This window comes from Phaethon aethereus (genome assembly GCF_964289735.1).
Source record: "Phaethon aethereus genome assembly, chromosome: 7".
NCBI classification, from domain to species: domain Eukaryota; kingdom Metazoa; phylum Chordata; class Aves; order Phaethontiformes; family Phaethontidae; genus Phaethon; species Phaethon aethereus.
The window spans coordinates 5,489,729-5,504,000 of NC_138583.1; the positions used below are offsets into that span (position 1 = coordinate 5,489,729).

The 14,272-nt window shown below is 48.1% G+C and overlaps 1 protein-coding gene across 1 annotated transcript; it reads left to right on the forward strand.

Annotated features, from left to right (window-relative positions):
- Positions 1-4,552: 4,552 nt before the first annotated feature.
- TACR2 (tachykinin receptor 2) lies at positions 4,553-14,272 on the forward strand (the record flags this gene model as incomplete). The annotated part of the gene is made up of 5 exons (XM_082002010.1): positions 4,553-4,956; positions 8,237-8,431; positions 11,643-11,799; positions 12,432-12,628; positions 13,953-14,272. 5 exons carry the CDS (start codon positions 4,553-4,555, stop codon positions 14,146-14,148), a joined length of 1,149 nt encoding a protein of 382 aa, XP_081858136.1. The 3' UTR covers positions 14,149-14,272.

Here is a 14,272-nt window from a genome sequence, read left to right on the forward strand (position 1 = left end):
GTGTTGGGTCTTACGCAGCGATCGTGAACTGCCAACGCCGTTCATGCCTACGAGATGAAATCGGCCCTTTCAAGCTCGCAGTGCTGCACTCCGGTCCCACAAAGGGCTCTTTTCCTCAGGGTAGAAAATGTCCCATTCAAAGCGGCAGAGAACTGCCACGGAGTTGGTTGTTGCACCCTGGCAAGAGCAGAGACAGACGGCATTGAAAATCGGCGTCTGGTATCGGAGCAGATGAAGTGCGGCAGCATTTATTCTTAAGTTACCTAGAAAAGAGCCTGTGGAAAACTTCCGAGCTCCGTATATAAAACTGTATAAGTGCTCAGTGGCATAGCATTTTTTTTAGGTACGCACAATAAACCTGTAGTTGCTACTAAAACCTCTTCTATAAAGCTTAAAAAATATTCCTGGATAATTCTATTATAAAAAGTGCCGCTGCTTTTGCACGCGGTGCTGAAGTCTGCTTCTGGGAAACAAATAATCCAGCCCGGGTCCCCGCCAGCAACAGAACAGCTCGTCACCTCTTCGGCTTCTGACAGTAATACATAATGCAATCTCCTAGAGCGTTCATCTTCTAAAATATCAGCCGCTTCAGTTTTCAGACAAAGTTGCAAATATCCCTTACACGTAGCAATAGTGTGCAGGCTGGAAATCACATTGCATGGCCTATAAGCGCTGTGAATTACAGTCTACCAGATGTTCCTCATGTCCCATGGGCATCGTTCACATCCAAACACATTCCTCTCACTTACAGGTTTTCCTTGTTTATTTATTTAACTAAATGAATAATTTGAGTTTGACTTCCCTAACGCCTTACCTTGTCATTCGTGCTGTGATTTCTGCAAATAGAATTGCAGGGCACGACCGGCTGGATGGGGAAGCCGATTAAAAGGAGTGTCCATTTTCCTGTTGTTTTCACTCTGAACGGAGCCAATACGTCAAAACAGGTTCCTGTTACGAAACCGCATGAAAATAATTGAATAATCCTTTTCTTTGTCTGAATCCCAGACTTTGTCTAGACAATGAAATGGCAAAATTTCTAGACACAATTAGGATGGTTTAGCAGCAAGTGGTGGCTTAAAGTAAGACGTTATGAATTGCCTGTGGTGCTGAGGGTCCTTCTGGGTTGCGCTCTCTCTGCTTCAGCCTGATGCAGCACAGAGCTGCAGTTTTCCAGCGGAGAGTTTGGCATCTCTGCCAGCATCGAGGCAGACCGTGCGTTACAGCCTCTGCTCCCGAAGCCACCCGATGGCTCAACGAGCGGTGTTTGCGTTCACGTTAAGAATCGGTAACTTCCACACTTCCTCCCCGACCTCCGGGGCTACCGGGATTGTTGGAAGCCTGTGCAGGGATGGTAGATCCCGTGCAGAGTCTTCAAAAGCCATGATCTGCAGAGCGTTTGAGCCAGGCCTTTAGGAGATCGGCAGAAAAGGTCAGTGAACACACAGATAGCCCTGCACCAAGGACTGTCAGAAAGACCCTGAGCTTTCTAGACCTACCTGCAGCATTTCTGCTGCTTTCTTCCAGCCCAAGCCTGACTGATAAAGCTGCGGTCCAGATGCACATATCCCCACCCAAAGTGGATGCTCCTGGTCCTCCCATCCTGCTCTCAGAGCTGTTGCCTGGACAAAGGTCCTGCTCTGGGAGCAGAGCCGAGTCCAACGTGCAATACAATTAAAGCCTTTACTTTATACAAATATTACCTTGCATAATTTTTCCAAAAGACAAAATGCACCTTATTCGCCCTTCAAGACCCACATCTTTTGTTTGCATCTCACACCCTTTGCTCAAGCCTGGGATCGGTGACTCAGCACGACATTTGGCCTCAAACAATCCTGCCCATGATAAAAACAACAGTGAAACCAGCCAAACCCCAAACCCCCGCTCTCAGATAGCCCCTTGCCCTGCTGTAACTCCAAAAATCATTGGAGAGGTGGGTTTTGCCCGTAGTCCCAGGAACAGAGCCTGCCTTTGTTAAAAAAACGCCTCCAGTTTGCAAGTCAAAAGGCCGATACGGCACACGCTGCATCGCTGGCCGGGCTCCAGGACGATAAACCTTGTCAATGCACAACCGGCAAACGAATAAAAGGTGTGGGTGTGTATAAACGAAAGCAAGTCCCTGCTGACTTGTACGATGAAATGTTGGCCAAAGGGTGGCTGCTCTCCGATCATTACCCGAGTAACAGATCAGGGACCGGGGCAGACGGTTCAGAAGGCGGCAACGGTGCTTCCTAGGAACCGTGGGCACCCTGACCATCTTCAAAGTCAGCCAAGAGGGGTTATGGTTTCACCACTGAAACATCAAAAAGTACAGTCCTTTTTCTAAGCGCTTGCTTATGTTCTGCTTTCTATAACAAAGACTGATAAAAGCACTTTAGCTGCAGTCTCAGCTAAACATACGGAGGTTTTTGCCCGTATTCTCCTTGGAATTTGAAGAGATTTGAGCAAGCTGAAGGAAAAAAAAAAAAAAAATCCGAAGAACGCTTTTAGCTGTTCAATTCATATTGCCAATCATGAAACTTGGACCGTACACAGAAAGTGGAAGGTTCATAAGCTGTTTAATGAGGTGTCAGTGGAAGACTTTCAAGAGGAGCCTGGAACAGCTTTGCAATGCACATGAGAAGATACGTACAAGTGTATTTTTGCAGTTTCTGGGTAAGGCAGTGAGTAGGATTACCTGCAGAAAAGTCTGAGGAGGAGAAGATACTACATGTAGTACTACAGGTAATAATTTCTAAAACACAACACCTGGGTAATACCATCTCAGAGGAGATGTGCTTTAAAGAGATGCGGTGGTTAGGTGATGGGTTAACTGAAGGGTGCCTCCAGAAATTAGTGAAGCAAGGGAAGAGCCCAGGCTGAGCTGGTGGAAAGGATCCTGAACCGATAAATACTGCCCTGCTACGGGGGAGACTGGCACAGCTGCAGCTCCAGGAACTAAGGGAGCTGGAAAACCGCTGCCATCCCAGCGCCGCGCACACGGGGCGAGTTTTTCCTTTACGTTACTCGCCAGGAGTTTTCTGAATCCTGGAAACGGGTTTTAATACCTGAAACACTTCTAGCTTCCAGCAGAGCAGGCATGAGCCGGTGCCAAGTACCCTTTAAAATCTCAGCCTCGACGTGTTGCTTATGCTCATGTCATTTACTGCGAAGCTGAGAGCGAGCAAGAACGCTGTGCACGGGGCCGAGACGGGAGTCAGGGGTTCCCCTTTCCTACGGCGACCAGATACTGCTCCTCGCATGCATGGGGCCGATAATTTTCTGCAGCACACACTGGGAAAGGGGATGCAGCAGTCCAGGGGAGCGTCCCTCGTTCAGCCCCTCAGCATCGCGGAGCGTGCAGGCTGGGAGCTGAGGCTCCTCCGGAGGTTTCCGTGCTAGAAAGCAGCCGGAGAGGGATCGCTGGAGCTCTGGAGGAGACCCTGGGTGCCAGCTTCCCACCGAAGCCTTACCAGAAGTCCCAGCTCAGGTCTGACCTTCATGAATGCCTCTCTCCTGGCGTTATTCTCCGGCGACCCTTCAAGAACCAACAGAACACATTGCTGATACGCAAATAAATTAAGTCATACCAAATCTACTAAATATGGCTGGTCGAATCATATAATATAGGGCAGTCACTATTAAGTGAAATGTACTAAAAATGCAGATAAGCCTCCAAATAGCTGCAGAGAGCGAGACTACCTTGCTAAAATCGCGTTGAATGTATTTTGTTTCTCTCTTGCTATGAGAGCTCGCATGAAGCCGGGGGGTCCTGGGGATGCAAAGATTGCAGGACTGGTAAACCTGGCAAAGTAGCTTTTAAGCTACTATAAACCTATATACTACAGCATTTAAGCTTATAAACCCTGATACAGCAGCATGTCCATTTCAGAGATTATTTCAAAACAAATGGGGAGGGGGAAAAAAAGTTTCAAGTACCACTTTCATTTGATGTCAAATTGGTTGTTTAGGTTTTTGCCTGCAAGAGACTCCACCTCCTTTCAAAGGCCCCTTAAAACCCCGTGGAGAATTTATCCCAGTACAGCTCCTGCCTCGCACTTAACAGTTACACAGGCAAAGAAAACCAAATGTCCTCAGTCCCACTGCAGAGGATTCAGATACCTGGTGCCTTGGAAATCCGCTGCCCTGAAAAAGAAGGATTTCCACTTGTATCGAAGTGTTTTCTGGCTTGATACTTCCATTTATATTTTCTTGGCCCTAAAAATAATCTGAAGGAAGACATCGCCTGTTGCTGATCTGGAAAACACCCTTTTTTCTTTTTTTTTCCCCTTCCTTTTTTCTTCCTTTTTTAGAGAAAAAAGAAAAAAGAAACTCAACTATTGCTCTTCAAGCGTAGGTTAAAATGCCAGGCAAGGAGGAGGCCCTTGGTATCGCTCATCTCCTCCCGGAACTGCATTGCATCACTTGGAAAACAGGACGAGAGGACATGAGACATCTCATCCCGATGCCTTTTTAACAGCACTTAGTCATACACATGGAGATTCGCAACACCAGCGTCTACTGCAAGAAAACGAGCAGATGCCAGAACATTTTGTTTCACGCCGAAGAAAAAAACATGAGCACGTTTTCCGTTTTAAATGCTAGCGACATTTCGCAGGCTGCCTCCCTCGAGGACAGCGGCAATTGGACGGCGGTAACCCATTTCACCCAGCCGGGATGGCAAATTGCTCTGTGGGCTATCACCTATTCCTTCATCGTTATCACATCCATCGTCGGCAACGTCACGGTCATCTGGATTATTCTTGCGCACAGGAGAATGAGGACGGCTACCAACTACTTTATCGTTAATTTGGCTTTTTCGGATTTGCTGATGTCTGCTTTCAATACCATCTTCAATTTTATTTACGCCAGTCACAACGTCTGGTACTTCGGCGAGGAATTCTGCAGGTTTCAGAATTGGTTCCCCATCACCGCAATGTTTGTGAGCATTTACTCCATGACAGCCGTGGCTGCAGAGAGGTAAGAGGCGAACAGAGAAGATAAGGTCGGAAAAATCCGCTGTAAGTTGTAAGAAATTATTGCAATACATTGTGCAATTGGCCCCCACCTACCGTAGCGGGTGCCTTACCGGCAAAGCGGGAGCAGTGCCAGGCAAATAGACTACGGGGTTAGCTGCTAGTTGTGGCTTGAAAGGAAGGCTCTTCTGTTTTATCCCTGGCCTGAATCGCACCCGAATCTCTAACGAGTGGAAGTGGCTGGTATTTTATTGTTCCCAAATGACCGATCGTAAATTGTCTCCCAGTCATCCTGCAAACTCTTCTTTTTTTTTTTTTTTTTTTAAAACCACGAGAAGGACCCGTCATTTGGACGGAGCTGGAGCAATAAGTATATGCTGCGGGATGCTGAAAGTATCAGCATCCACAATCCCACTTGTGAGTCCAGCAAACCACCCGAAACAGCGGGAAGTGGCTCAGAAATGGCAGGGTCTGCTCCAATAGTTCACAAGAATGACTTATTCCAAGAGGGAGGAAAGTAATTACAGTGATTTTGTTTGACTTCTGAAGCAATTTGGTTTTTTCATAATACTCTCTTACGTCTGCCATGTCTCTTTTACTCGAGCCTGAATTTGTGGAGTCTGAATGTGTTTACAGCTCATTGGTAAGTAGCGTGACGCTGCTTTTCTTTTTACTAGAAAGCGGCCAAAAGTCCATGGGAATTGCCTCTCTTAAAGGCCGTGGCATGTGAAAGAGGTAGAGGAGCCTCAAGTCCCTTCTAGGCTCTCTGCCGTCTCCACCTTCCCGTCTTCCCTCTGTTTCTTCCACACTCTGCCTGGCGCTGGGGACACGTGTGTCTTCTCCATCCTGTGCCCCTGCCACAGCCCCACGGTGAAGGTCTCCCCCCGGGCAGCCGGACCCGGCGTCCAGAAATCCCTGGCAGCTCTTTTTCAAGCCCTCCTGGTGACTTTGCAGTTTCCTTCAGGTCTCCTCCGTTCCTTATGGAGCAGGCGTATCCACGACGGGCCCTTCCAGCTCCCTCGGGAGCGGAGCCAGCGTGGGAAGTGAACCCCTGCTCGCAGCTCGGTTCACCCCGGCACACCCAGGGAAGCGAGCAACAGGCAAATCCAACCGGAGGAACGGACTAGCAGGAGAAGGAAGGCTCGGCCCCGCGTGCGCCTAACGCCCGCCGAAACCCGCCCGGTTCGTACGGCACAGTACAGGGCAGTGGCCCCTGCGGCCGCTGGAAGGATCGCTAGCGAGCGCAGGGATGAGCCATGTGTTTATCAGCCTGCAGTTGTCCAGCTGAGAGCAAACCCCTGTTTAGAAGCAACGGCAGCTTAGCTTTAGACGGGAATACTCTTTTGCTGTTCCTGGCTTTAAATCAAGGGCTGTTGGTAACAGCTATTTTATACGCGTGGTCTGCCAAAGAATTGTTTTTTTGTTTTTTTGTTTTTTTTAAATAAATCCATTTCAGCCTGTCCTCACGTCTCCCTGCTCTCGTTCCTTGGGGACTTTCGGTGAGAGTACCTCTACAGCCAAAATCTCTTTGGTCACATGGCACAGATCAGAAAGAAAACTTGGCATCTCGCTGCAAACCATATTTAGCTATTCTTTGCTTAACCTTAAAATAGATCCTGACACCGTCTCCTGGAAACTCGCAGCTTCCATTTATTGTTATGAGAACTTGCGTCCACTTGGGCTCCACTGTTTAACTTCGGTAAAACAATGTCTTTTGAAGTGGTTTGTTGTAAGGAAGGAGGCTAAGAAGTGACAGCTCTGCAAGTCATCTTCGTCTGCCCTGGAAAGGGCCCTGGCGCTCTCGCTCACCGCTGGGTTTGGGACCACTCTTGCTTCCCCCTTTCAGGCTGCTCCGGGTACCACCGCACCCTTCCGCAGCACTCCAGGCAGAAATGTAGTATATCGGCTCAAGTTTCACACTCCAGTTAGCAAAGTCTCCTAGGTCCTCTTTGGAAAGTGTGCAAGAGCATCCGAAATTCAGCTCGTGTTGTCCGTGTGGGACGAGGAGGGGAGGAAGGGCACCATGCAGGAGCACGGCACCGGCATCCTGGGATGTCGGAGGGAGCGGGGCACAGAGCGAGGGCACGGGGAGCGCGAGCGGGGCGGCAGATGCTGGATGGAAAAGCATCCTGGCTGGATGGGGAAGCCTCCGCCCGGCAGCCCTGTTAATACCTGGGGCATCCGCAACGCGGGCGGCTGCGTCGGGGCGGGGTCGAGCATTGTATAATACCACTTACGACGAGCTAAGGAAAAGCAAGGTGGTGTGAAAATTTTGTAGCTAAATAAGGGTCCGCTGCCGTGCAGCTCTGGCTCATACTGTGCCGTCTGTCCGTGCGGCCGCTGTCTGTCCCGCAGCAGAGCTCCCTCCCAACAGCCTGGCCGAGAGACAGCACAGAGTTTGTCAGATTTTCGCTATGAAAACCAGGAGGCAATTGGCATTTTCCACTCTGTTTGGCTTTTGTAACAACCATGACAGAGAGCATGGAAAGCATGACAAGAAATGCATAATTGATTATGTACTCATTACGATGCCATGCATTTCTACACGGGGAACTTAAAACCAGAGAGCAGCCCGGGCTGGCAAGTAATCTAATAGTCATATGTGCCGTGAGGGCTCAGAGCAGGTGTGGGACGAAAGGGTCAGCCTTCCCCTTCCACCGCAAGCACAAGTGCTCGAGCGTTTACAGGCAGAGGTGGATGGCACAAGGGTTTTCCACGGCTAAAAATCGGTGGGAAAACGTTCAGGGTAAAGAATACTCGAGACCCCAGCCTGCTGACGTGATGATGGTACGGGGCATCAGAGGAGACTGACATAATTCGGGGGGAACGGGGCGTTGTGGCTTTTTTGGGGGGTTGAGGAAGGAGAGAAGGGCGTGGTATTAAATAGTGCATAACTCCAAACTAACACAAACAGTACACAGCACAAAATTTCAGCTGAAACACACAAAGCACTTGAAAAATTAATTAAAAAAAAAAAAAGAAAAAAAAAAAGAAAAATTAAAAGTAAGCAGAACACTTGCAAAGACCATATGCAAAAGGCACAGATGACTGCGTCCCCCGCACACAAGAAGCATCCATCCACACGGGTTTAATATATTCTGCCTTAAGACTAATCATTCTCTTTAGAAAGGATTTAGCTCCTTCCAATTATTCGTAGCCTGGAACCTGTCAAAATATCTCCATAAATAAAGCCCACCATAGTGCCTGGTGAGATTTTACACTTGCTATATTTGTTGTACAGTTTACCAACACAACTGTAAAAGCATTACCTACTTTTCTTGCAGGTACGTGGCGATAATTCACCCCTTCAAGCCCAGGCTCTCTGCTGGAAGCACCAGAGTCATCATAGGGATAATCTGGCTGGTGGCATTCGGGCTCGCCTTCCCGCAGTGCTTCTACGCCGAGATCATGACGGACAACGGAACGACGAAATGCGTCGTCGTCTGGCCCGACGACGTCGGATCCAAGCACCAGCTCACGTAAGAGAAACAAAAAAAAAAACCTCCCGACTCGTGCAGAAGTTGACTATGAAATTAATTTCATCTCCCAACTTTTGGCTACAGGCAGTACCGGGGAAGGGGAAGAGGGAGGTTTTTTGGGGAACCACACAGCAGGGGAATACGTGTCTGGGGCAGCCCATATAAGCTCAGGTTAAGCCAGCTGCGGAAAAAAGCTGCCAGGTGATCGTGACTCGGGGTGAAGAAGGGTGATGTGGCATCCTCCCCTGCTTTGAAAACTGGCTACAGGATCTAGAAACCCCAGACACCGGCTTGGTGGATTTAAGCGAAACCACTGCAAAAAGGCTCTAAACAAGCAATAAATCCTGGTTCCAAAGATTTTGGATTTTCTCCCTCCATCAGGCAGGAAGAAACTGGGTATCTTTAATGCTGAGAAGCCACATAATTAACTAAAAATTATGCTGCACTTTGTAGGGGAAGCAAAACAAAACAAAAAAAAAAAAAAAAAGAGAGAGAAGCACGTTTCAAACATCCTGAGGTTTTGTAGACTGACTTATCTGGGCACACATCTGCACTCCCAAAAGCTCCTAACCCTCACAGCAATTTCCTCCTGCTTTAAAGCAAGATTGTTCAGACAGATGAAATAAGCCATACCCCACATTTAGGGGATCTGCTGTGATTAATCATTATTCAAAGCACATGATACACAGAGCAGTTTGAGAAATTTATCAAGTAAAACATATTTATACAAAGTAGTAATGGAAGAACTTGCAGAAAAGGAACAAATCGATTAACAAAATGGAAACAATTTTTCAAACTAAAACCAAGCGCTAAACTCCCCGCATCCATTCTTCACTGTGAGCGCTTTTGCCCAGCTATGTGCACCAGGGACATTTTTCCCTTCTCGGTCTTCATCTCTGGCAGACAGCTGGATGCCTCCTGCGGTTAGTTATTACTAAACTAACTGGGGTTTCACACTAATATGTTCCAGGAGCTTCACGTAAGTTTGGCTGAGCTGCAGCGTGTTCAGCCACTGGCGGTCAGTTGTCCCCAGAGTCACAGAAGAACAAAGAGTAAAATCAGGCTCACACCATGTTGGGTGACATTCCTCCCAGGGCTCCTTGGTTGGCAGCCCGTGGCACATGCTGGGGAACACAATATACCAATATATACAATATCGGTTGAGAAGGAGGGATAATAGATAATCCCTTTTATATAAAAGTCGCTGATGACTATTTAATTCAGATGAAAAGAACCAGGTTTATTTCTCCCACATCCACTGTTTGGGAAGGACCGGAACAAGAGTTTACCAGCACGCCGACAAAATCTCTGCAGGCTGGAAAGGGTGGTCCTGAACGTGGGAAATAACGGGGCGAGTTCGTTTTGAGATCCCCAGCTGAAGAGCAGCAGCTCCCGAACACATTAAATCACTTCATTCAGCAGCTCGCTCTCCCTGAACAGTCTCAGATTTGCAGGTTTCAGGAGCTTTCCTACAAAGGAAGGTGGAAGCAGCGGTCCCCAGAAATCATCTTGAGTGATGGATCTGTTGGGACAAATGCCTGCAATACAGACCATGGAGAAAAAGCCACGTGCAGCCATTCATGTGCTAGCCCAAATACCAAGGAAAAGAAATGCTAAGAAACCCAAGGAAAAAACAAAGAAATTGAGAACTGGGTTCCTCTGTTGACTGTGGGTCCTCCAAATCCTCTGTAGTTGAGTAAAACCAGCCTTCAAGATTTCTAGACTTCAGAACAAAGGAAAATCCTTTTCTGCAGGAAAAGTGTGTATAATTATGACAGAAACAAGTGAAAAAAGTGACCGAACAATGCACTACTGTGACTGCCAGTGCCTGAGAAATATCGGGTATGAAGTGAGTAAATTTGTAAAAGTTTGACCAAAATAAAGAACCTTAACCACAGAGGATTTTTTTTCTGGTGACAGGTTAACTTTGCAGAAAAGTAGCAAAACTACAAGACTAAAAGTTTCTTTTTGCCCCGTGCTCAAGCTTAGGCTCCCATCCTCTCCTCCTCTGCCCAGGATGGGAACTCTGAAAGGGCTTTGCTGCGCTCCACACAGGGTATTATTAGACCTTCAAAAGAGGTACCGCTCTGAGGACAACGGGGAAAGGTGGGAAACGGGCAGGGACAAACCTGCCCCATTTCACACATACCATATTTTTCTATAGGCAGGCACTGCTCTGATATTTGCAACCACCCCAAGGCGGTGCAAACACCACCGAGCACCCCAACGCCCATTTCGACCCCGCTCGGTAACGTGGCGAGCAACCCCAGCGCGTTGTCATACTGAGAAAGACCCGTTGCCCCCAGCCTTCTGTGGTCATCGCCAGCGGCGCGCGCCAGACCCCTCCTGCCTAATCCTCGTTTTTACACTGTTTATGTTAATTTGACAGCCGCTGTAACCAAGCGAGCAGGTTGCTCCCTCCCCGTGAATGGTGGTTGCTTAAAATAATCAAACCCCAGCATGAGGGAACCAGCAGAAGCTTGCAGGGTGACACGGAAAGCTAGGAAGGGCCGAGCTAAAATACAGCTGAAGGAGACGCCAGCGCTTTCAGCTGGAGCAGTAACCGCGTAGCCCGTTGGCGATACGTAACTGCGTGCGCACACACCAATAAAACCAGCCAGCAGCACAGATACAGCAATGACAGCCGCTCGCCTTCTGCATGCTATAAGCAGGCAATATTCCTTCCTCGCTACCTGGAGTCTTCCCTGCTTTGTGCACCCTGTTAGCAGCCGGCTACATTTTGTAGTCCCTGATGCAGGTTTTTTCACTGTTGCTGAATTAAGCTGTTGGCACTATTGCATGCGTCAGGTTACTCTGTAGTTTTCGCAATACTCCGTCTCCGTATCTGTGATTTAAAGGTTCGTATTTTTATGGCCACAAGTCTCGGACGTCTCTCTTTCCTGACTGCAGTGGGATAGCAAAGTTCAGTGCAGATGGCCATGGACCGTAACCCTCTGATAAGAGATAAATGATGTTACTCCATCTTGAAAGAGCAGTGAATTCAGTCCAAGGCCTAATCATCACAAGAGAGATGAGGTTTTGCTGTTTACAGAACTCCCTGTAAATGATGTTTGTAGGCAAAATTTCTGCTTCTGTATGCTTTAGGGTTGAAGTTAATGGGAACCAGACATACGTATCCAAAAGACAATTTCTGAGAGAGCCCTTCAAGAGACATACTGACTATGAAAACGTGCTTGTTCTTCTTTTTCAGGTATCACATTGCAGTGATCGTGTTGATTTATTTACTGCCTTTAATGGTGATGTTTGTTGCATACAGCATTATAGGAATTACTCTGTGGAGCAGTGCAGTTCCAGGCAACCACCTTAACAGAGTCTGCTATGAACACCAAGTAAATGCCAAAAAAAAGGTCAGAAGTGAAACTTAAAAATAATTACCCTCAGCACACCAGCCCTGCTGGCTCCAATTCCAAAACGGAGCTTGCATTTGATGCAAAATCTTGTGGGATTGGGCATGAAAATACAAAATATTTTGGGGCCGGGGGTAAAGGGCATCACCCAGCAAGGATGAAAAAAAATTATCTACAATGCCTCAGCCAGCCTCCAAGGAAGAAAGGCTCATGTCAGTAGGCAGCAGGCCAGTTCCCAGCAGCCCTTAGAGAGTTTACTCTCCAAGGTGTCCCGTGAATCCGCACGTCGCAGCATAAACCAGGGAAAAACTCTGGACGGGGTGGAGAGGTTTCGGTGTAACAGCAGATCTCGCGTTTCCCTACCACATCTCTCCGATGAAGCTGCAAAGCAGCTCCTCTGCAGAAAGTCCACTCGGTGCACCAGGACACGTTTGCTCTAACCCCCTCCCCGCTCCCAGTTTCCATCACCAGGGCTGGTTTCTGTGCCGTTAGCAACCCAGGTCTGCGTACCATACACAGCGCTTTAGGAGGGCAAAACAGACCCAAAACAAGAGCAGCGTTTCCCATTCCCCCAGCAAGCTCAGATGATCGCAGAGAAGCCCAGAAGTAACACGCTGCTTTTGGTTTCCTAGTTTGTGAAGACCATGGTGGTAGTTGTGATCATTTTTGCTGTCTGCTGGCTGCCCTACCACATATACTTCATCCTGGGGAGCTTCAAGGAAGACATCTACCAGCAGAAGTACATTCAGCAGGTTTATCTCGCAATCTTTCTGCTTGCCATGAGTTCGACGATGTACAACCCCATCATATACTGCTGCCTTAACCAAAGGTGAGTAGCGTGCACGTGCGTGCACAGAGTAAACTAAAATCTCCATCTGAAATAGTGTAAATCTCTGGAGGGGAGAACAACTGTGATTTTCAACTGCGGTCAACAGGCCAGGTAGACAAGTTAATTTATTAAGTTACTCTGCTAATAATGTGAGACGAGCCACGCTCTGCGAGTGAGACTTTTACTCAACCGTTAAGATTTTCTGCCTCCGAATGAAGTGCAGACAGCAGGCGTATGATCAGCGCAGCCACGTTTGCACCCATTTCCACATGCAGACTACCTTATTTCCGAGGGAGGAACCTGTAATCCCTGCAACGCATCTGCTCACCTAATGCTGGGCTGGCTCGACCACCCGCTCCTCCCGGGCCAGCCCTCCGTCAGCGCAGCCCCGAGCCCCCCATGCGGGCGTGTGGCTCAACCCCATGGGGAGCAGGAACAGCCCATGGGTGACCTGCCGAGACCCCCGTCCAGGCACACTGCCACGAGCGAGCAGCTGGAGAGCACGACCTCGTCGTGCCAAGAGATGTCTCTCTTGCTCTGCGCTGAGAACGGGCTGCTCTCGGGACGCTTGTGCAGCGGGACGCTGGGCCTGGGGAGCTGCTCTGCCTGCCCTGTGGGGCTCCATGCCAATTCCTGCCTGCACATCCCACTGCCGGACCTCTCCCTAACCCGCACCTCTCTTCAGCCTAAGCTGCGTGCGCAGAGAGCTTTAAGGGTAGTAAATGGTTATCGGCACGCCTCCTCCAGCACCTCCGGTGCAATTTCACTGGGACTCCACCAGCAAAACGCCTAACTCTGGTGGTGCTAAGAGGCTTACTCCTTGAGAGCGTTTCAAACGGCATCCTGCCCGTAAGCTCGTAAAAGGTGGCAGTTTTGCAGCCCATTCAGCCACTCTGAATTTGACATGAAACACCCAAACACATCCTCTGCTCTCAGAAAGCGGACAGCTTCTTCATTTAATTATGGAAATTTTTTTTTAAAAAAAGCTTCCCGTGGGTAAACACAGGTATTTTCCTCACATGCTGTGTTTCTCAAAAATGCTGTTACCAGCATGGTCAGCACCATCTACTGAGCACATCAAACATCCTGCCATTTCACTGATCTTATATATTTACTTAAAATATAAGGAAATCTGATCATAAACTCCTATTGCTTTTCCCTCCACCGTTTTATACACTTAGCTCATCTCCTCACCCCTTTGATTTCAACAGAAACATTTTATTTCCATGGTCATTCTGTGGTAGAACCAGGTCATGCATTTGCTCTTTCTCTGCGCAATTAAAAAGATCATCTCACCATTTAATTTCTTTTCTTACATTTACAGGTTTCGTTCTGGCTTCAAATTAGCCTTCCGGTGGTGTCCGTGCATAAAAGCAACTGAGAAAGACAAACTTAAACTTACGTCCCCATCTCTTTACCAGACAACCCACAGGAAGTCAGGAACAACAAGTTTCAACACAGAAACTCAATTGAATGAGAAAGAGAAGACATCATTTACCCTCACCCAGCTAACGCTTTGATTTTCTCCTCCCGGTTCTGGCTCTATTCTAATATATCACTTCAAAGCAGCAGATTCGTAGAAGCCTGAGGCAGGTCTTTTTTGTGAAGGAACTGTTTTCTGTGTGACTTTTTCAGATGCCATCA